Source organism: Sander vitreus, chromosome 14 (assembly GCF_031162955.1).
Source record: "Sander vitreus isolate 19-12246 chromosome 14, sanVit1, whole genome shotgun sequence".
Lineage (NCBI taxonomy): Eukaryota > Metazoa > Chordata > Actinopteri > Perciformes > Percidae > Sander > Sander vitreus.
In genome coordinates this window covers 14,951,801-14,975,250 of record NC_135868.1, presented here as the reverse complement: position 1 = coordinate 14,975,250, position 23,450 = coordinate 14,951,801, and the positions used below count along the sequence as shown (strand labels likewise).

The following is a 23,450-nucleotide window of genomic DNA, read 5'->3' as shown; positions in this document are numbered from 1 at the left end:
GTCAAATACGTTCTTTAGATAAACTGTGGGTTTCATTTGAAATGCATGCAGTCAACCTCCAATGTCAAAAATGGTACAATCTTTCTATTTTCAATAATTGATGCTGTAATTAGCATGCCAGATGTACACCAATGAACAAAGTGGTTCTGAAGTCTTTTGTGGTTAAAGTGAATGTAAATCCTGGATTGAGATAACACACACACACACACACACACACACACACACACACACACACACACTACACACTACACACGCTTACTACGGTGCAGTGCTTTGGCAAAAGATAGCAGTGAATTTAGGCTGACCGTCTACTAATCCATGGCTATTTGTTCCCCCCACTCACACTCACCAATATTCAGCACGCTTAATTAAAGAGCCAATTTGCATATACATGTAAACTCACAATTCCACTGCTGCGGCATCACAGGTGGTCGTTTTTTCAGGAGCCAGAACATGTCGAATGAGCCAGCGCTATGTGTATTAGTCTATGTGTAATAAATCTAAATCTTAGTTAACAGCGTGGTGGGGTGGGCCCATGAATACCAAACAATTGTATCTGTTTAGTACAATCAACTGAAGCCTTGAACAAAGCAAACTACAGTGAATCCTGTAAACAAAGATATAAAGTAGAGATAGAGAGAGTCAATACAAATTGATATGACAGATTTAAATTATTCACATAGGTCACTGTTTAATGAGAAAATCCTTTATGCCAGATTGTGTCTCATTTGTTTTTCTCCTGTGCATCTCACAATCTCATTTTGTCCCATTATACTAAATTGTATTATACTGACACACTAAAGATGGAAAGGGGGAGGTTAAAGAATGGAACGGTGCACATGTGTAACCCTGACTAAAATGAGATCACTCTGATTTCGGCATGTTTGCACTGGTTACCTGATACTCTCAGAATTGATTTTAAGATTTTTGCTGATTCCTTTACAACAGGGGTCTCCAACCTTTCTTCATCTCATAAGCTAAATAAGCTTACACGTATGAAATTGCAATACCCAAAGCTTATGATGTAAAGGTTCACGACTATTTTACACTTCTTTTAGCCCGCATAGTTAGCTATAGCACTGCAAATATTCCCATCAGTGTCCAAGAAAACATAACCACTTTACACTTCTACGGCCCACAAAGTTAGCTACCTCACTTTTGATATCGTGTTAATTTTGTGTCTCGGTTTGTCAACCTATTGGCGAGCTACTGGAAACCTGCTCGCGAGCTACTTGTTGGAGACCCCTGCTTTACAACAACATGAACGCACCTGGTACCAAAATATGATCACACACATTTTAAGCTCATGTGAGCCTGGCTCAGGACACCGGGTTGGTCCCTACTGGCTGTTCTTAAGCCGAGATTAAAAACAACATCAGGCTTTTCCCATCAGGTTTCCTAGACAATAAAACAACGTGTTGAGCTGAGCTCAAGCTGGCTAAATATGTACATTTATTAAATCCCTTCTTTAAACTTCAGATCCATCTTTATTGATTTAGTTTCTAGCATTCACTTTAACTGTTATTTCACTTTATTTACCACTTTGCAAAGTGCTTTGTATAATTGTTTAGAAAAAAAATGTAGTCACTAGTTACTATTTAGTTTCTAGTCACTATTCAGGTTTTGCACACTACAACACAGACAAACAGTGTTTTGGAAGGACACATTAACACTGTAAAAAAATAAGAAAAGTTCTAATAGGTAGCCTGCATACACACTGCAACCACATGTAGTGTTTTTGTTTGTTTTAAAACCATTTGTTTGCCATTGTTCTTATAAGAATGCATAAAAATCCATTTCCTTCAGAAAACTGCCTGCTAAAGTTGTCATTGTAACAAATCCCACAACGTTTGGAATTTTGGGAACCATAATAGTGGCTCAAAAACAAGAACCCTCTATTACACATGTTGGGCAAAGTCCTCTTTATATAAATACTAGCACATTTCTGTTTGGTATTTTTAGCTGTGTGTAGTTAAGCCGATCTGATAGTTTAACAGAATACTGGATTCAACACACTTGGTTTGGTCAAGTAAATTGTTGCAGGAAAACCCTCAGTGTTCAATCAGATAATAGTGCATTGAGTCTGGGAGAGTGAGATAGTGAATGAGAGGGAGAGAGAGAGAGAGGTCAAGAGAGCTGTCTTTTCAGATGGTAATCGCATGGTTTCTAAACTCCACTGGCATCGAAACAAGGAAAACTGTTAACTTTGGCAAACGCTGAGCATCACTCTCACTCTTTCCATCACTCCCTCTCTCTTTCTGTCACTCACTCTCTGGAGAACCCACAATGCTCTCATGCACACGCCCCATCCTCCCCTCCTTTCTCTTATTTCGGGAATTTCAACTCCCTCCTTCGCCACAAACCAAACACATTGTGCAAAAGGAGTAATATCTTTAAGAGTGTTCCATAAAGGTAAAAACGACCACAAGGACAAACAAAACAATGAGCAGAGGAAAAACAAGTGGATTATGAAGCCATGAGGTTTTATCAAAAGACAAACAATAATTTGACAGTCCCTTTGGGCCTGTTCCATGTCTGAGTTGGCTGATGCACCAGGCCCCGAGTGTGGAACACATGGTTGGCTTAGCACAATGAACTGGCTGCTCTTAAAATACACTGATCAACAGTAACAATTTCTTTTGGCATTAAATTGGGTTTTGAAGTCAGGCCCACCAGCTTTAATCTACAGCTACATGGAATGGTCATCCATTACCATCTATCAGATTAAATGTGATCATTGTGTAGGACTTGGCTATCAAAAAAAGAAGACATTACAACATCATAGAGGACCAGCAAGGGGTCCAGTTATTTTCAGAAATATGAGTAACCCTGCTTCATGATAGAAAGGGATTGCTGACTGCTTGTGGTCTAAAGAGGAGTAGATTTAAACCCTCAGATCTGTTGTTTCTGTGTTTTGCAATAATAAGCAGAGCACTCCCTCTCTTGATTTCCCCTTCAATTAAGGTTTTACTTCACTTCCCCTGCTAGCAATTAGTCCCCAGAATGCGTTTTGTCAAAAGCCAAGCCATTTGTTTCCACTGGTCTGCCCCCGCCAGCTCTTGTTACAATTGACCGTTTCCTCCATAGAGAAAAAATAAGCCCTTGGAGGAAGAAGAAGGCCCAGCAGCTGGCTAAAACCACAGTCTGACAATGAGTAGAGATGTCTGAAAAGAGAGAATCAGACAATAAATATGGCGTAAACAAATCAGAAATCTGCCACAGTGAGCAATTCCTGCCTCTTTATTTCGAGACACAGCACATTTAAAAACATTTCATAATGGAAAACATTTCTTTGGACATTTGGGAGTTGGGGCAATGTAGGAAATAGGTCAATCATGGAATGACACCTATTGATTTTTGGACCAAGATCTGACGAAATGCGGGTGAAGTAAATGTGCTGTGAACAAATACGATGAAGGAGGCTACTCGATAGAGTAATCAGAGCTGGGCCGACAGAAAGAACAAAATAAATGTAGCTTCTCAAAACCCCTGAGGTCTAACGTCTACTGTATATGGCACATTGTCATTTTCCCTCTATTTTCCCAATGATTGCAGATAAGGCACTGGGGTACTTCAGTGACTCCCAGTGAGGTAGGATACCTATTGTATCTGGGTTCCAAGGGACCTGGAGAGCCATCAAACAGCCATACATTTTCTTGGTAAATCACCAGCAGAGAGAGAACTTTTGAGAGTGCAATTAATAACCTCAAGGTCAGACTTCTCTGGAGAATTAGCTCGGGGAAAAAAAATCCTCAGGCATTCTCTCTCAGTTCCCTCTTTTACTGTTATCCTTACAGCTACACACTCCTACACATGCTCAATCCAACTCCTTTACCCTTTTGTCCTCCTCTCCACACATACATTTCCTTCACCCTTTTACCTCGTTACTACCTCGTCCCATTTCCACCATCCCTCCAAGCCTCCTCCCTCCCCCTTTCTCCCTCCTTGTCTCTATTAAAGATAAATGTTACTTTGCGGTCTGTGGCGGCACCATTTCTTCCCCAGTGCCAGAGCAGGGATGAAAATTGGTCGCAGGTGTGCAGAGGATAAGAGCCATGGATCTTAATCCTAAGGCAATAATGGTGCTGTGCACTGAGGAGGTCACTATAGGGATATCTGAGAAAGAAGCTCGGGGTCATACCTTCTGTTAAATTGTGGCAAGAATGAACTTTCCATGTTCTTGATTGCGTGAGCACACTTTACAAATTGGACTGAAATTGATTTTCTTTTAACTCTGGTTTTGCAGTTGGTTTGATTTGGCACTTGACAAGCACAATAGATTGTTGGATTTTGAGTACCAGGCTTTGAAGTGCTACACACAAAATAAGTAGATGTCTATCTAGTCTGTGCTGTTGGCTAGAAATCAGACTTTTCATTAACACATAAAAAAGGCTATGACATTAGGAAGGAAAGAACTGGCTGAATATTTGAAAGCATGAAACAGGTAATAACAGAATTCCTTATTTCTACAGAAACCTTAAAACACCCATTTTTTAACCTCAGTTACTGAAACTAGGTCATGGGGCACACTTATAAACTCAGGTATAGGTTGTACCATTTGCAGATGTTATGCATTGAGAACACACAAAATATATCCTTTTTTTTGTATTCTTTTTGATTATTCCAAGGGCCTCCTCTCTACACACAGCCTTTAAATAGCTTTCTTTCTTACCGGGCAGGAGATGACAAAAATCCTCAGGTAGAGAGGAAGAGAAAAAGCTCAGCTTGTGTTGGCAGAGCACACTATTGAAACACATAATAAAAACTCATAATACATAGCTTCTCAGCTGGTATGCCACACCATTGAATTTTCCAAAGGCTTTGGATATTTTTTCATCATGCTGATATGTAATATAGACACAAGAGAACCATCCAAAAGCAAACCAAACCTTTGTCTCTGGTTGTTTCTACTTATGTGGGTGTGTTTGGCTGGCAATTCTCACATTAATGATGCTTCACCAATGCCTGGACAGGCAAAATAAAAATACAACATACTCTGACACATTGCTGTTGGAATTTTGGCTAGAGAGACAACTTGGGTGTGTTATTGAAATTCTGTGTCTCCACACTAACAAATAAAAATACGTGTAGCTTTTTTTACAGGTTGTGGTTTCTCTTAACCATTATATCAGGATTGTTTTGTGTTGAGAGAAAATCTGATCCGATTTATAAAAGATTGCCCGTGGCTTTCTTGTTGTCAGGTGGTCTCATTAGGAGGATATACAGGAACTTGGTTTATAAAGTGATCGTCCCTGAGCTGAGGCAACATGCTGAACTTGTGCAAGGGCAGTGAGATGATCAATAAGCCATTCCACAATAACCATATAAATATCAATGTTATGGCAAATCCTATGCAAGAGGTAATTAGAGTGGTAGTGGTGTAAAACATTTGTCTAATCCATGTGATAGATTCAATTTAAAAAGAGATTATTCTTCTTAGTGGGCAACAAGAGAGAACCAAATCAATGGTTCATCAGCAAATAACTATTCAATTTAAAGCCGAGCTCAGGATGCACCGCAGTTATCAAGGTGCTCAGACTTTTACTGTACTTTTCAGCAAGTTGCCATCGATTGGGCTCCTCCAGCAGCATGAGGACAAGTAATGGGGAGTGATGTTCGATAACAGCACGGTGCTTTACAAGGTATTAGTGTTTCACATTTAATAGTGAAAGAGTGCTGTTTCTTGTATTAGATGGCTCTTCGCAGCCATGGACTACTGCCTATTAATGTGTAATTGCCCCATTGTGGACCAGCTTCAGTGGTGGATTATGCTGACCATTTTAAAATAAGATTTGTTTGCATGTGTAAAGAGAGTCACTAAATGTGTGAGGAAACAGCTCATGCATCAACATAACTGTTTTCATTTGTATTGTGCTCTGTGTTGCAAGAAAGCGATAGCTGTTTTCCCACACAAATTTAAAGCATATTTTCTTTCATGTCTATTTTGGCTATAAGGCTAAAGTATGTCTTACTGTCTTTGCTACGGAGCAGGAAAGACATGAATGAGGGTAACGATGCAATTTACTATGTTAGTTGACTAACTCTCATGCCCTTGAGTCAGTGTTGCACCATATTTTCAAGTTGGGAAACCACCAGAGGCATGCCATTTAAATAACTATAACCATAATTGCTTCAGCAAGTTAAGGCAACAGCATGGGATTCTTCCACAAAAAAATTACATTTTGTACACAACCCTTCAATATTTAGGACAAGGATGAAATCTTGGACTAACTAAATTTTGATACAGGATTAACAATACATTCATTCCAACATACAAACACCACTGATGTGCAGTGTGACGGAATATAATAAAATATATGTAATAACATTGCATTTAGTGGTCTGAAAAGTAGTAACATGAAGAAAATGGGATTTCAGTCCATATTAACTCCTATTTATGAGATGACATATCTATGTCATAAACCTTCAATGAACTTTGCATGTAGGAACCCAAGCCAAACTCTCTCTAAGACAGGAATCAGACTCTCACTGTCGAAGCACTGACACACACACACACACACACAAACACACACAAACACACACAAACACACACAAAACACACACAAAACACACACACCCCTACCTGGCGTGAGGGACATCGATGCTGGAGGAGACCACTTTGCGTTTCTGCTCTAGCAGAGACACTGATCGGGTGTCGGCGTCCCGGCCAACCCGCTTGCCGTCCGCCACCCACTGCTCCTCCACTGCCTCCGGGCTAAGGGGGCCGCCTTCCACTTTATGGCTCTCTGGAGCTCCGTTACTGGAGGTCTGCTGGAGAGGGATGCAAAGAAAATGAAGTCAGTGCTAAGGCCGTACAGAACCATGTACGCAAGTTAGTAACAACGCTGATATAGGAGTACACCATGAGAAATGTTGATGCAATAAATAAATAATATTTAACGCGCATCTGATTTTGGACTCGTCTATTATTTTCAACAAAAAATATTTTGACGGACATGCAGTGTGCAGCAGTCTATGGCCGTAGCCATGGTAACCATCATTTGATTAACATTCACTTTAAGTTTGTGTTGAGGTTCGGAAGCAAGGTGGTGAGGCGCAAATATGACCCAGAGTATTTGAAATGTGGATTTTCGTACATTGAGAATAAAAAAGGGACATAAATGACAGGTTAGGTGAAAACATCTCATTTTGTGGACCTCTTTTTTATTTTGTGCAGTTTTCATATTTATTTTATTCACGCTATTGTCGTGGTCCTCAGTTTCTTACTAATGTTCTCTAAATGCAGATTTATGCATATGCATTTATGCAGACTCACTGACACACAGACAACCACAAAATAGCATTTCTCCTATCTGAAAACACCCACCTGTAGCATTTAAAAAAAAAAAAACAGCCCAATATCATTTCTTCTCTTACACAACAGCAACGAATGGCATGCTTCGGCACATGAACACACACACACACACACACACGTAACTAAAGCCATCATGTTCTTTGAAACAGACAAGAGAAAAAGCCAAAGCCAGAGTGAAACACACATGGAGCGTTGAGGAGTATGACATGCACGTCAGTGTATGTGTGTCTACAGTATGTGTGTGTCTACAGTATATGTGTGTGTGTGTGTGTGTGTGTGTGTGTGTTCTAGATCATTATCTTAAAGCACTGTAACACGATTAGGGTTGACTATGGAAAAGGCACCCTGTAGTCAATCACTCACAAACACATTCACACACAAACACCAAAAGAACAATTTATTTAGGTTAATGAGGTAAAAAAAAAAAATATATATATATATATATATATATATATAAAAGGAAGAAATTATTATTGAGTATCGCTCATGATACAGACTGGTCGCTTGAACACTCAGTGGTGCGCTCACGCTCTGTGAAAACACAGACTTGAGTAAAACAACAAGATGGATTACACTGGCTCGGGGAAGATTAGGTGTTGCGCATGTGACAAGCGCACTCCTCAGATAAAACCAACAGCAATTTCTTCCTTTCACCAGACTTATGAATAATGGCATTTCACGGCGCCAGGAAATTATAAAGCGTACCAAATCAGTTGTGAAATGTGAGTTACATGTGTCAAAGCTGTATGTGTGTGCTTGTGCATACAGAACAAATACCCCCAGTGTCCCTCATACCTCCCCTCTCTTTATTTCTCATACTCCTACACACACACACACACACACACACACACACACACACACACACACACACACACACACACTTAGGTTCAGTATCAGAAATGATCTCCGTCCATAATAACATGTCTGAAACCGCATTTCACATGACCATTCGCATACATTGGGCATGCTGGTGCCGGTTTAAACAGGAAGCAGAGTGTCTAACGTTACTTTGCGGTTGACGGATGAATAGCCTATGTTTAAAACACAGAAAATACTTTGAAGAAAGAACAATGGCAAAAAGTAAGACGAGGGATTTATTTATTTCTTTTCTTGGACTGACGACGAATGGAACTGTTACTAAAAAGGTATGTAGAATATAAAGTACTCCACTAATGTAATATTTGACTAAATATTAGATAAACTGGTACAATAAAAACACTAGCTAATTCACGTACAAATTAGCTTTTTTATATAAAAGAACCCTTGCATTATTCCATCTGACTATTATAATGTTAAAACAAGGTCAATTTGTTATAATGCTTGATAGAAAACTATATAACCTACAAACCTAGTGGTTTCAATTGCAACCGCAATACTGGTCAGAAAAATCACAACTACGTATTTTCATTCAGCCCCAACTCTTTTGGTGAAATAGAAGAAGTTATTCTGCAAGCAGAGCTGAAATATGCGACTTCATTTTAGAGAAAAAGAGATTAACAATGTGTGTGTTAAACCTGTGTTCATAGCACACATAACAAATACATAAACACATACACTTTGCCCTAAAAGATTACTCATACATCATCAGAGGCAGCTTCCAGAATTGACCCTGTGGTGGCTGTGCTTCACGCTGATGCTGCTCAGCCAACCAATAAGGACAGACGACGCCAGTCCGCCTGCCGGGGATCACCGCTTCAGAACAAAGAGTCAGTCACTCAGCTCCTGTCAACAAGCTTTCTTCACTGACTCCCACATCGACGTACGATCTACGTCGCAAACAACAGTGAGGACAACAAAAGCGCCCAGCAAAACAAAAACATCTGTGTAGCATTACTCACACAACACACACTTGCACAAACCAACAAGTGGCATTCTGCCCCCCTGCCCCCCTCCCCCCCAGAACAGGGGACATTCATTTGCCATACCGGGCAATGTGCCAAGCATCCAGATTCTTTGGAGCATGCCACCTGTTGCCAACCGGGGGTGCCTGCTTTGTTGGCTGTACAGCTGCTGCTCAAAACAGGGTGGCATGCCCTCACAAACAACCCCCACTCCAACATTTTAAGAAGTCAACTCTAACTCATCAAACATACAAATACACATATGGGAGAGAAAGCACATCCATGCACACAAAAAGCAACACAGGTGTGCATGTGAATACACGCACGCACACGCACCCACACCTCCTCCTCATTTCATGGCTTGTTTTCGACCTCAGTGGGAATTGAGTGCTGAAAGAGACTTGACCATTGTGCTGAAAGGGCTACGCTCTCAGCCTCAGCTGCACTACTCCAGCCTGCACCGGTGACTGTAACAGTATTGTGTGCAACAGCTTTTGTGAGTGCAGCACAGCATACACAAATGTGCAAATGCAAAACAAGAGAACCCACGTTTAATGCATTTCCCATCACTCAAAGCCCTAACAGTTCTCCATAAAGAGCTGTTGCATTCCTCTTTGTTAAGGTTTGACATGCAAGTGAAGTTTTAAAGATTAATTTACAACTTAATTTGAGATTTACACGCAGTTCAGAGTGTTGCTGCTGTATCTGATGTACATCCTCCCTATATCTCACGTTTGCATAAAGGAAGTGTAAACAGTCCAGCATATGTGGTAACAAACAGCAGCCAAACATTTCAGTTTTGGTTACGGAAATAATACTTACGACTACAGCCTGTAAATTGCTTCATCAATAACATATGAAAACACAACACACGCATACATGCAAGAAGGCACAAAACCACACCAATCTAAATAAATCTAAATCAGATCGTAAACAAGCCATTTTTGGGTCACATGCATTACTCAGTCCCTCCCTTGCTATAAAAAGGACCGAACACAAACACACACACACTTCCCTTATGCCAGAAACAGTGTTTTCATCCAAGAGCAGGGTTGGCTTCTCCTCCTTACATAGTCTTTATTTGAGGCCATGTGACACCAAAGCATACACGTTGAAAACGAAGGCAATTAGGTCACTGCTAATTATTATAATATATCAGGACTACAAATTTGGACATCATCAAAACTTACTTTGCTGCTTCTAATGTCACAGGAACCCCACAGAATCTATGTTAACCGTTGACAATAGTTGCATCTTGTGCAGAATGGGTTCACATATAGCCATACAAAATTCAACTGGGTGACAAGCTGTATCTTCAATGAAAATGTTCAAACTATAATACATGCTATGTGCAATTAAAGGCATGATTGGAAAAGGCAATTTTTCTGTATTAAATGTGATATAGAAATCATAGCCTGTGCAAAACACTGCGGTCAGAGCGTGTTTGTTTGCATCGGCTTACCCACCCACTAGCCCACATAAACATTGAGCAGGCCCTATCAAGCCCTTTGTCCCATATATCTGATGTCGCCAAATGTCAAGACAGCCTAAATTGCATTATTATTATTCTCGGTGGTTCTGGTTTTGTGCCAGCTGGTTACATTTGACATCAGTGGCAGCAGCAGCGACAGCGGTGACCCCGTTAAACGCCGCACAATAAAAACAGTGAAGCGCTGCCTGCCGCGGCGCTTTTACACACACACACACACACACACACACACACACACACACACACACACACACACACACACACACACACACACCTTCAAGCTGGACTTAAGCGGTCCTTTGGCTGCAGTGTGGTTGAACCCCGCGGCTATCTCCTCCTCGGAGAACTCCTTGAGGCTCCCGTCCTGCATTAGCACGGTGTAGACGCTGCGCCGGGTTCCTACGGCCGAGACGTCTCTGTTTTCCTGCTTGACAGCCTGGACCACTCCTGTCACCGGAGCACCGTCCCCCGTCGGACTCGGCGCATAAACGCGGCTGCCGAGGATCGAACGTTTCACTAAACGCCTTGTATGCATGTTTAAAAGTGTCTCACCAAATTCAGAGCCGTTTGTCTGTGAATTTAAATCATTAAACGTCGAATTATAACCGGTAAACAACGTTGAGAAAAATACAAAACCGAAGCGGGTAGACTACGCGGCAACATACTCGGAAAGCGAACACTCCAAACAGCGTCCTAAATGCACCGTACTGAAAAGCACCGACAACTGAAGGAAAACTTTGAATTAGCACCCGACAAAAGCCGACAACACTAAACGATTAATTCGCCGCTAAACAACCTCCACATCAAACCGGCTACCAATCTTCCTCCGTTCGACCTGTTTGTTTTCCCCACTGCTCCCTGCGAGCTCAAGGGGCGGCGGGAAATCACGGACTAGCCGCTATTTCAGGAACCGAAATGACATTTGTACACGATTTAACAAAATTGCTGCTTATCCGTGAATTAACGACTTAGACATCGAAGAACGGAAGCAAATACGTCGAATTATGTTACTTGGCTCGGGCCTATACATCTCCATGCTTCCTCAGATGTTGAAAACGGTCGAAAACACAGCCGTTACGTGATTCCAGCTCCGGCTACTGCGAGCTCCAGTCCGCGCGTGTCGGCGACCTAGCAGAGCCTCTACCGGCGGAATGCTGCCTGTAAACATGTGCGGTCCGGCGGCCACGGCGGGCTGCAATTGGTCGGTGCAGCACACGCCTCCACAAGCAGCCACCGCTCCCCCTTCTCCAACAGAAGATAATGCAAGCCGAGAGGATGCTCAATTCAAAACAATGACGCAAGGATGGAGAGGAAACTAGAGGGAAGGGTAATGGCAGGAGGGAAAAATGGGAATTTAGGCTAATGAAAGGAAAACTTTGACCAGACAGACAGGCTTTATGCTATAACCTAGTTATTAAACGCATGTAGCCTACTTTTCAGGTGCCATGGGACTTCTAAATTACCACTGTATGATCTGGTTCTAAAATGAAAATAACGAACTGTACTGATGTAGTTTTTGTGAATGTAAACACAACCGGTTATTTAATTCCTTATGAGGTTATCATTACTTAACATGCCAGTTTTGTTCTACCAAAGGCACTGGGGTGAATGTGCTCTAACATCAACCCTGTACATCAGGTAGGCTATCAGCCCAGGCAAGAGCCAAATCTTAGCCAGCCCCATCATATAAGTTATATAAACCTAAAGTGCTTCATGTGCAAATACTAAATATAGATGAGGTATTATGCAAATGTGTATGAAAATGCAAATCTTTAATGGTGAGGTCAGTATTGCAAGAAGTACTGTGATACCTATTTGATGCCACAGGGTAATGATAACAATAAGCCAGCAGTCATATTGTTCTTTATTACTGTGCTCTTCATTTCAACACCACACATAACAGCTCTCACAGGTGGCTAACACTCATGTAAGCTGCACCCGGTACTAAATAAGAAACCTAAAGTGTGATCTCACAATGTGACTCAAGTAGTTGCTCTCTGAGAAGGAAAGATGTCTGATAAATGTCTCCATTTTGATTAGTGTTCAATTAGTGATGAATCAAGTTTAGCAGAGAGAATATACCAATGACAAATAGCATTATTAATGTCAAAAAGTATTTGCAGCTTACAATCTTTATACATGACAGTGCCCCCAGTGAATAAAAAGACACAACGCAATTTATTATATATATATATATTTTTTAATAGAACAATTCATGTCATAAAATATTTACATGCAGAGAATGGAAACAAGACAGAGTGGAGTGACCATAACTTCCAAAACAGGCTTTGAACTGTGATCAAAGGCAGCAAGGGAGCATCTCCCTACCTCCACCACACCCCAATTCCCTGAAGGTGTGTGTGTGTGTGTGTGTGTGTGTGTGTGTGTGTGTGTGTGTGTGTGTGTGTGTGTGTGTGTGTGTGTGTGTGTGTGTGTGTGTGTCCTGGTTAGATTTGGCACTAAAACACCCCCTTTGACAGATAATTTCCTTAGAGGTCATTTATAGCATTCTGTGAATACCATTATATCTAAATGATGGCACCACCCTGATACACAGCCACATCACTTGGTAGGAACAATGTGCACATTTTTTGGGAGTGTAAATGATTTTTTTAATTGCGGGCTTCATTTACCCGTTTATGTTCATAAAATACTGGTTGTGGATTGCATTTACAATCCTCTTTCACTGTAGCATTGCTGGGAGAAGTTACATCATTTTAAATATCTGATGTCTAATGAAACATGAGCTAAGGCTGGATAAGCTGTCATATTTTGATGTGGGTGGAAATAGATGACAGCATTTTTTCTGCAAAGATGGGAGATACTGTAACCGTAAAAGAGATATTTACAGCGAAAAGCATTGGCCCTGTTATATTTGATAACAAACATCAAACAGTATTGACACATTCAGATTTTTAAATACAAGTACCACACTCACTGTTTCTTAAAATGCATGTACCAAAACATTGTACCATATTTCTGACATTTGATTGGTTACTTCTTCTCAGAACTCAAAAGCTATATGACAACATTGGACAACATGTTTTCAGTTTTCCTTCAAACAAGGCAGACATACATCAGTGCTCTTAACAGACTTGTTTTAAAATGATACCACTCTGGATATTGTACAAATAACTAAAAGCTTACATAAAACTTCCAGCGAGTAACAGTTGGTTAAAATAGTGCTCCAAGTATATACAAGCCTTGGTTGGCTGACGTCAGTACAAGCTACAAACAGACAGATATGGTTTTCTCGAGTGCTACTAGTTTGTTAAAAAGCATTAGATATTCAAATTGTGCAAAGATGTAGCTGGATAAGAAGTATATAAATGCAGTACCATGATATTAAACCTTGTGCTTTAAAATTCATCTGGGATGCCAACTTTAGACTGGATACTGTACCAAAAGTAGCCTATGCTCAAAAAACCATGACAACCAAAAATATATAAATAATCAATAGATTTGTATTAATAATGCAAGTTTGTTGTGTCATTTTTATCACATTACACCTCCTTTGAATTTGTTTTGACCCGTGCAAAATGACAATATATTCTCATGTTTTTTTTTCCAAAAAAAAAAGTCAGGGGAAAGCGTACCTTTACTTCTCAACTCACTTTCATTTAGTATCTTAATACAAATGCTAGAAACTTCTAGAAAACCCTATTTACTCTTCTTTCCCACACATACTCTAACATTTCACAATTACACAACAATATGCATCTTCAAATAAATATGATTTTCACAAAATAATGTTGACATGGACTGTAAAATGTCAAAGAAATGCTTAGAAAATGTATTGTGACCGTAAGCTCGTGTGAAACCACATTCCTTCCCTTGTCTCTTGGCTGCAGTGAATAGTCTAAAAAAAATAAAAATGAATATGTATGTATGTAGCAGTCAAAAGTCCTCATTTCTATTTGGTGGCGTAATCTATCCAATCGTTTCAACTAACCATTTGGTCAAAGATAAGACTGGCTTTTGCTTTATGTGCCTAGAACCTATTCACTGGAATTTCAAGCAGAGAATGCACAGTGGAGGTGCTGCAAAAACCTGACAAAGAATAGCTTGAAATACACCATCTGACACCTCAATAAAACATGACACTGAGTCACCTAAAAGAAGCTAGAAAGTCACTAGCAGCTGCAGAAGGGGCATACAAACAAGGTTTCCTTCATATGTACGGTAAGTGCATGGATTTCATCATTATGGCACGGAATTCTTAGTATCTTTTTATATCACAGGCACTGATCGTGTACTGAGCTAACCCTATTTTTTTTTATTTATTTGATACTTTATTTGATCTTTTTCCACAATCAAGTGTTGTTAAATGTATCCATGATACGCACTGTCAAAAAGACAAAAGAGGAATTTAATGATGATTCAAAGTGCACTCATCCACAATTAATGCCCAATGACTGAGGTACTACAGTTCCTTTTCTTCTAGGCTTACCAGTACCAATGACATTCACTGCGGTTGATAAATTAAAAGTTCAGATATGATAAACCGTACCCAAGCCATAAAGAGGACACTCATGCATTGATGAGGGATGCTGTGGTGCACCATTTTCCCCAAGTCATGCACCAAAAGCATGCTTGGTAGCAGGTTCAAAGCACTATAGTGGCGTCTGTGAGATGTTAAGAGAGAAGGCTTCTCCCAAACCGCCACAGATAAAGACGATGAGGGGAAAAACTCAGAGGCGGGACGTTTCCCGGCTCAGACCTAACTCTCCGACACTCTCGTAGTCAGGCTCTGCCTTGGCAGCGTCTGACCCATCTGCCCCCAGCCCAGCCCTGCGGTCATCATCCGAGCTACCAGTCTTTGGGATGCGGATGGATTCGTAGCAGTGATCCGTGCTGTCCAAGTTGGGGTCTTCCCCCGGCTGGGGCTCGTCTGGCTGGGCGTAGATATCTCGGACAGTGGCATAGAGGTCACTGGAGGAAGAGGCCGTGACGAGACCTTTGATCTCTGCGATGCTGCTGTAGTCGTGCTCTTTGTCGTCCCCATTCACAGCATCGTCACAGTTTGTTTTGTTGACTGTAGAATACACTGCTGGCTGAAGCATAGAGAGGAAACACATGTGAGTTGACCTTATTTTGTATAAAATTGTCATAAACGTGTATTGAGATAACAGGAATGTGAAGACAAAAAGAAACAGTTTGATGCATTTGTACTAAAAGATCCCCTGCTAGGTTTTTCCTTCATAGCGCATTGTCTGATGTACTCTTTTACCAGTCTCCACTCTTTTTTTAAATCCTTTTGGGGCTTGGAGCATCGGCATTCACAGAATAAAGTGCTGCTGTCTCGGGAGAGGAGACAGCAGTTTGGGGAAAAAGGGAGTTTAACACACACTTACCTCATTGTCTGACAGAATGTGGTTGTCGAACCCCGGTGCAGGAGGGGAGTGTAACTGGAGGAGAAAAGAACAAAAAGATAGATTAAGATATGGTTCATAGTGTGTAAAAGACTGAGCACAGAATCAGACATTGAAAACTACAAAGTGGATGCTTACTTCTACTGCAAGTGGCTGTTGGAAACATTGTAGGGGTTGTCCCACATTTTTATTTTTAAGAATGTGAAGGTGTCTTCCTGTTGTAAAAATTTAAAGAAGCAATCCCTGGAATTTAACCACTTTCTCTTACAATTTGAAACTTAGTATAGCAATAGATCTGTTCCAAACAACTTTCAAATGAATTCTATTGAGATAAATAGTTGAGGTTCTTATTGATCTGCATCATTGAAACATGCTGGCAAACTATTGACAAGTTCTCAAAAACAATAGTGGAAAATCTCTTTGAATGGCTTAAGAAAGCTCTTGGTAACCGATCAATAAAGTGAACTAAGCTAACAAGCTCTGCATCTACTGTTTTAGCTAGGATACATATGAAGCTAATGTTGTATATAAGCACCCGTTCATTAAGAAAATTATTGAGTAAAAGTCAATATTCAGTGACAGAGAGTGATGTTTTTGTGCACAGCCTCCACAGTCTACTTTGCCTTATGATCGATGAGGGAGCCATTAATCATCAAAGCACATCTGACAACAGCACCAAACACCTCAGGAGTCTAACAAGAACCACAATATCACTGCCACTGTTGACTAAATACTTCATACCACGTGATTTTTTTACACACTTCTAGGAGAGGAAAACATTGCTTTTTGTGTTCCTTTTCTGACTCGATCCGGGGAATACATTCCGATTTACTTTAAGTCCTTAGCTGGATGTACTAAGGTTAACGATAATGTGTTTGAAAAAAAGGGAAAGCTCTCCACTTGTTGAGGCACAATACTTTGTGCTTGTCAAGGGCACATCACCACACAAGCTACGCTCTTATGTACTGAATAAAAAAACTGTGCAGAGATCATCCACCCAAGCATCCTCTCCTACTGTGTGTCATAGCGTCTTGATACAGATACAAGTTTCTCCGTTATGGATAACGCATGATTGGAGACATGATAACTTTTATAGATTCAACACTCTGTAATGCAGCACATGCCTTTTTTATTTCACTGCAATTAGCCAACCAATTAGGCAGAGTGCCCCAGAGGAGTCTCGTATGAAACCTGTGACATGACCCAGTGACTGCACCTCTGAGTGTGTCTCACAATATGAACACAGTATTTCACCAGAGTTTGATGCATATCGGCATTAAATTGAGTCTTAAAAACTTTTTTCATGCATATTAAACTAATATAAAGACCTATAACAGTGTGTGTTTGTTGTTGTGTAATTACACATTGAGACATTGTGTGTGTGTGTGTGTGTGTGTGTGTGTGTGTGTGTGTGTGTGTGTATGTGAGACAGGATTATGGGAATATGTTTATGTGAATGCAGGAGACACGATGACATACAGGACATGAGAGTATGACAGTAAGCTGATTACAGCGGCCTCTGAAGATGGATGACTCAGGTGTCAATCTGTCAATCATGCTGACGTGCATGTTGACACCCATACACATACAATTCAGTATGAATACATCAACTCAGATTATCTGCATTCACTGTCTTGCATGCAGTACACAAAGAGCTCCAAACAAACTGAAGATGTAATATATATATATATATATATATATATATATATATATATATATATATATATATATATATATATATATATACACACACACACACACACCACATTAATAACACCAACTCACATTATGACCTATATATCACACTTACAAACACACATATTACAAAGTCCTAAACCCCCTTTAGCGATAATTAGGCTCAACAGTGCTGACTTTGGCAGTTACTGCTGCTTATGATGGTTCAATAACTGTACAACTGCACAAGATCATAGAGCCTGTGAATGAAAGGTCACAAATAGAAGAGTGAGTGTGTGTCTGCAGTGAATGTTTAAATAGAAACCAGGTGTACATGTGGAAAAATGTGTGTATATGGGAAACCCTGCCTCATTTGAGCAGCATTTACCGAGCTGCTACCTGAGGGGATTCCTCTCAGACATTTACATGCGGGCACCCCAGCGTCTGTACAGAGTGTGTGTGTGTGTGTGTGTGTGTCAGATAGAGAGTTTCTATAGCCCATATCATCCATCATGAAGCCAGACTAACTGCCATAGTGAAAGTGGCCAGCTGGCGCTCACTAGACACACACACACACACACACACACACACACACACACACACACACACACACACACACACACACACACAAACTGACAAGACAGATCACCCACAGCTCCTGGTCATACACTGGCATAAACCACAGTGAGCCGGGAACTTTCACGGTTAACCTTAAATCAGCCCCAGGGAGTCTATGTGTAGCAGAATATATGTAAACACACACATCGTGTGTGTGTGTGTGTGTGTGTGTGTGTGTGTGTGTGTGTGTGTGTGTGTGTGTGTGTATAATGTGGGGGGATGGGGAGAAATAACAGAATTAATGCTGACTAGACATGGTACAAGGTACATGTGGGTGCGTCTATAAACAAGTACATTTTGAGTGTGTACGTGTGGCTGCCAGAAATGTTTGCCGATATATTGTAGCTCAGTAGATCAAGATTTCGTCATAGATGAGGCTAGACTCACCTGCTGTCCAATAGAGCAGCAGTGATTAACTAATTGGTTACAACAGCAGAGACAAAGGAGAGAGAATAGAGAGATGCGAAGAGAAATAAGTAAAGGGGGAAGAGATGAACAGAGGAAAAGAGAACCAAGAAGGTAAAATATCCTAAGGATAGTTCTGATTTATTATAAGTAATTTTTTATCAGTCCATCAGAATAGGAAAGAAGATTACAATCATCAACCGATTATTTAAACCACTTAATTTGAAGGTAAAACCAAAATTGAGATTGGCACCTGAATTGTTGGTAATAATTCCTCAGTGCCAATATGGCAAGTACACTAGGTCAAAGTTGAACCGGGAAGCCAGTCTGTTGACTGTGATGCTAGCAGCTCTGTGAGGCTGCACTTAGGCATAGCTAAATGCTAATCACAGCATGCTAACATGCTCACAATGACAATGGTAACATGCTAATGTTAAGCGGGTAAATGTTTACGAATGCCACCATTTTTGTTCAGCGTGTTAACATGCCAATTTTCCCTAATTAGCACCAAACAGCTACACTACAGCTGAGGCTGATGGGAAGGTCAATAGTTTTGCAGGTATTTGGTCATAAACTAAAATATTGGAGATATTAAGATTTTGAAAATGAATCCTAATTGGACATGAATGTATCCAAAATCCATGGCAATCTATCGAATAGTTGTTGAGACATTTCACTAATACAAATTTCAACTTCATGGTAGCGCTAAAGAAAAAGTCAAGGGATCAACAAAGCCATTAGGATTCGTCCTCTGGGCACCAAACTTTACAGCAATCCATCCAATGGTTGTAGAGATTCTTCAGTCTGGACCAAAGTGGTGGACTGACAGACCCACCAACATTGCCAGCCTTAGAGCCACACCAGTCATATAAAACGATAATTATCCTTTAAAATAACAGAAGGGGAAGTAATGGGGAAGAAGGACAATATAAACAGAGAGGAAAAGTGTGAAGAGAGAATCTGCCACATGCAGCTTTGTGGCAGATTGACTTGACAGCTTCTAACAGTCTGATGAAATTCTTTCCAAACTGTGAGTGTGTGTTAGTGCATTTGTTTGTTGCTTTGTTTATGTGTCTCTCTGATGGATCTCCGCATGTGGAGGACAGCATGTTGAGAGCAGCAGCAGCAGCTCTGCTCTGTTCAGTGCGGTGCATGACATTGAACCGCCTTTCGTCTCACCTCCACTACTTTTCTTTTCACTCTTCTTCCCTCTCCTCTCCTTTACATCTCAATCTCTTCCCTATACTCCCCTCTCCAATGCGGTTTCTTCTTTTAAACCCTCCTATCTTCTCTCTTCCCTCCTCTCTACTACATATGGCTTCATTTGTATGCCACTGGATTTCTTTTCTTATTCTCTCTCTCTCTCTCTCTCTCTCTCTCTCTCTCTCTCTCTCTCTCTCTCAACCTTTATGCCTCCGGGGCCTCTCAGCTCTTTTTGAGTCAATCTCCCACCATCTCTCTGTCACTATCTCCATTTCGTCTTATACTTTCTTCCCTACTCCAGCTCCCAGTTTCATTCTTCTCTTCTTCCTTCACTGCTACACCATTTCCTCTCTTTCTTTTACCTCTTTCACACCAATGACCAGGGTTGAGCCCTGGTTATCTGACCAATGTTCAACCCTTCTTTTGGAAATTCCAATCAAGCCAGTCAACATGGGTATATCCCTGGTCATGACAATTCAGGTACAACCTTGGTCAACCAGGGAACAATGCATAACAATATCCTTTAGTGCTAGAAATGGGCGGGCCTTTCACGTCATATTTAGTGAACAGCTAACATCACATACTCCCGTCCATCTGTATATCAGCAGAACTAATGTTTTGTAGCTACTTGAATCTGTCATTGTACAGTAGGGAGGGACAAATAAAGCGTTATGATTGTTTTGCAGTGATTACGTTCTAAAGCACAAATAAATAACCATTAAACACTTCTCATATGATTTTTGTGCAGTGATTAATCCTCCTCTGCATATTTATTGCAGCAGCTGGACAAGGAAGTAAGTTACTCTAGTATCGATTTTTAAGACGAGGGGAGAACATTTCTCTTTGTTTGATTTCATTAAAAGTAAAGTTGGGCTTTGCTGTCGGATTCACGACTCATTTAAAAAAAAAGACAGACTTGTTCGGAAATGAGGGTTTCTCTGTTCTATTGAATTAGGAATTAAGCTGCGCTATACAAATGTTGGCCGACTAAATTGTACAGGTGTTAAGACTTGGCGTTTTGGTACCAGATTAATAAAATCTTTAATAAATAAATTGCTTTTTTAGTCCACACAAAAAATGTATTTTTTTTTTTTTTTGTTAGATAAAACAGATGTTGATAAAGTTTACCTTTGGGGACATAATTTGAAGTTGGTAAAAAACTGCAATATATCGCAATATGTATAAAAACGCAATAATATCATATCTTGAGTATCATGATAATATTCTGGTAATTTCCACCCCAACACACACACACACACACACACACACACACACCTCACCTCTCCATTGTGCAGCCCAGCCCCGGCCAGCCCATTCATCACCACTGGCTGGTTATCATTTTCATCCAGAACCTTCTCTGGTACCGGCGGAGGTAAGTCTTCCTCCGGTTCTTCCAGAGGCTTGTGGGAGGGAACGCTGGCATTATTAGAGCGCCTTTTGGCTTCCATGTCAGCGCTGTGACGGCTCTTCTTATTCAGGTCGACTGAGGCATACTCCACCCCTGCGCACAGAGGGCCCCGCTCAGGTGTGCAGGGGCTGAGGTGGCCGTTGAGAAGTGCAGGGGGATGATGGGGAGGTTCATCTGGGCTCGGATGGATGGTACCGTTCGGGAGGCCAAGCTGTGCGGGATGGTCTTTGAGTTCCTTGACGGTCTCGTACAAGGAGTCTTCTACGCTGACGTCACGTGATGCCACTGCAATCTCCTTCACCACCTGGATATCAGATACATACATTGGGATAATTGCGCAAAAATACATTTAACGCTACAGTAAACTGAATCAATCCATCAACCTCTTGTGGAAAAATTCTCTCTCTCTATATTTTGAGCTCAATCAATCACCAGCCCAATAAAATGCCAACTAATCAAAGCTTTAATCTCCTGTAACAACCACATTCAAGCTCAGTGCATGTAAAAACCTGATTCGGCTGTAGTGAGGCGACTTTAAACATTGACCTCATAGGTGCTGTCTCCTGAGGCTGGGGGTCTATCCCCAATACGGCCGTTGTTGGGAGGAATGCTAGGAAGCTCACGGTCCTGAGGACACTTGGAGGACCTGAGCTCTGATTGGCTGGAGAGCATCTCCTCTGACGGATGGGGACTGGTATCCTGTGTGTCTGTGAGGACTGGCGGTGCACAGAAAAGAGAGAGAGAGAGAGAGAGAGAGAGAGAGAGAGAGAGAGAGAGAGAGAGAGAGAATAAGGGCAAGTAAAAAGCCTCTCATTTGATGACTTTCAATGTGTTTTCTGTTACTGATATTTAGTACCCACCCAGGTGATAATGACTAAGAACATCATATAGATATGGCCATAAAAAAAACAACAACAGCTGAGGTTTAAAACAAACCAAAGCTGAAAGTCAACAAAGATGTCGCATAACACCAGCTAACAATAATTTTAAGGGGCAGCAGTGACTCTAATATCAGTATAATAGACGCTAAGCTAAAGCCAAAGCTAACTATCTTACTTGTACCGCTGGTTAGAGGACCATTGTGAGAGCTGCTGGCGGCCACGTCTGTCGTTGGACTGTCTGCTGATTGGCTAATCGTCTCTGACACCTGCACAACAAAAGACAAGATGTTTGTCACTGCTGGGCTGAGCTCAGAGGCTGGCAGATCAAGTCAGTTATGACCACAAAAGAAAATCCAGTCTTAGGTTATTTCAATTATACGCCACACCAAAGAAAATTAAATTTCTAAAAGGGAACAGAAATCAATCTGCACTTGTCAGCTTGCGCAGCGTAGATGACTTTCACACCTCTGTGCATCACAAAAGCCACTGTCAACAGATTGTAATGTGTATGGACGATTATTTTTGATCTTCAGGATTTTGGGGAACTGTCATATTTGCAGATAACAATTTTCACGCTCCCCTGCTCTTTATCTCTGCTTTTCTTAGCTTTTCCAATTGAATTACTGATTACTTTAAGCTCATTATCAGTATGTTACACATGCTTAATTAAATGTAGTGTATTTTTACCCACCAACAAAAGACATCTAGAGATAGCGAACAATTTCTGTGAAAATAAAAAACGAAACTGATTTATGCATAATGAAGATACGATGCTGTTTATTCTCAGTTGGTCGTAATTGGGTTTATGACAGCCTTCTTTTGATAAAAGGCAGTCTAAAAACCTTTCATGGAATTGAAATGAAAATCACAGATGATACTTTATTTTCCATTTGTTTCCCTGGGCAGGAAAGTCAAAGCTCTGCTACAGAACAAACAACCCTGCAGTTGGCAGAGATTTAGTCTTGCTCAAGGACATATCAGCAGAGCAGATTATATTATTATAATTAATTATTATTATTAATATTATTTTCTTACATTAAGTCTTTAACCCATGTCCTCCAGTGGAAGGCAGTTTCCCTATTGCTACATCCCATGGCTGAACAATCAGCAGCCAAATCAGCTCTACGAGTGAGCTGAAAAGAAACTAACTGACCAACCAACACTGCGCATGCCAAGCACCTGCCGCATTGAGGCATGACTTATCAACATGCACTTTAACCTGCATACATAAACTGTCTTGTTTC

General features: G+C 40.8%; 2 protein-coding genes across 3 annotated transcripts in view; both read right to left on the bottom strand.

Annotated features, from left to right (window-relative positions):
- The window catches only part of znf704 (zinc finger protein 704), a 49,864-nt gene extending 38,094 nt beyond the window's left edge, over positions 1-11,770 (bottom strand). Inside the window, exons 1-2 of the mRNA XM_078267801.1 lie at positions 10,920-11,770; positions 6,584-6,771 (exon numbers count right to left, since the gene is read on the bottom strand). Coding sequence (XP_078123927.1) covers positions 6,584-6,771; positions 10,920-11,180 — 449 coding nt within the window. The 5' untranslated portion in view covers positions 11,181-11,770. The remainder of the gene's footprint in view (positions 1-6,583; positions 6,772-10,919) is intronic.
- A 1,787-nt stretch (positions 11,771-13,557) lies between these two features.
- Positions 13,558-23,450, bottom strand: part of pag1 (phosphoprotein membrane anchor with glycosphingolipid microdomains 1) — a 56,312-nt gene continuing 46,419 nt past the window's right edge. For both annotated transcript variants that reach the window (XM_078267771.1, XM_078267772.1), the window contains exons 5-9: positions 22,382-22,472; positions 21,872-22,041; positions 21,198-21,629; positions 16,000-16,053; positions 13,558-15,699 (exon numbers count right to left, since the gene is read on the bottom strand). In XM_078267771.1, the coding sequence (XP_078123897.1) occupies positions 15,337-15,699; positions 16,000-16,053; positions 21,198-21,629; positions 21,872-22,041; positions 22,382-22,472 (1,110 nt within the window). In that variant the 3' untranslated portion in view covers positions 13,558-15,336. The remainder of the gene's footprint in view (positions 15,700-15,999; positions 16,054-21,197; positions 21,630-21,871; positions 22,042-22,381; positions 22,473-23,450) is intronic.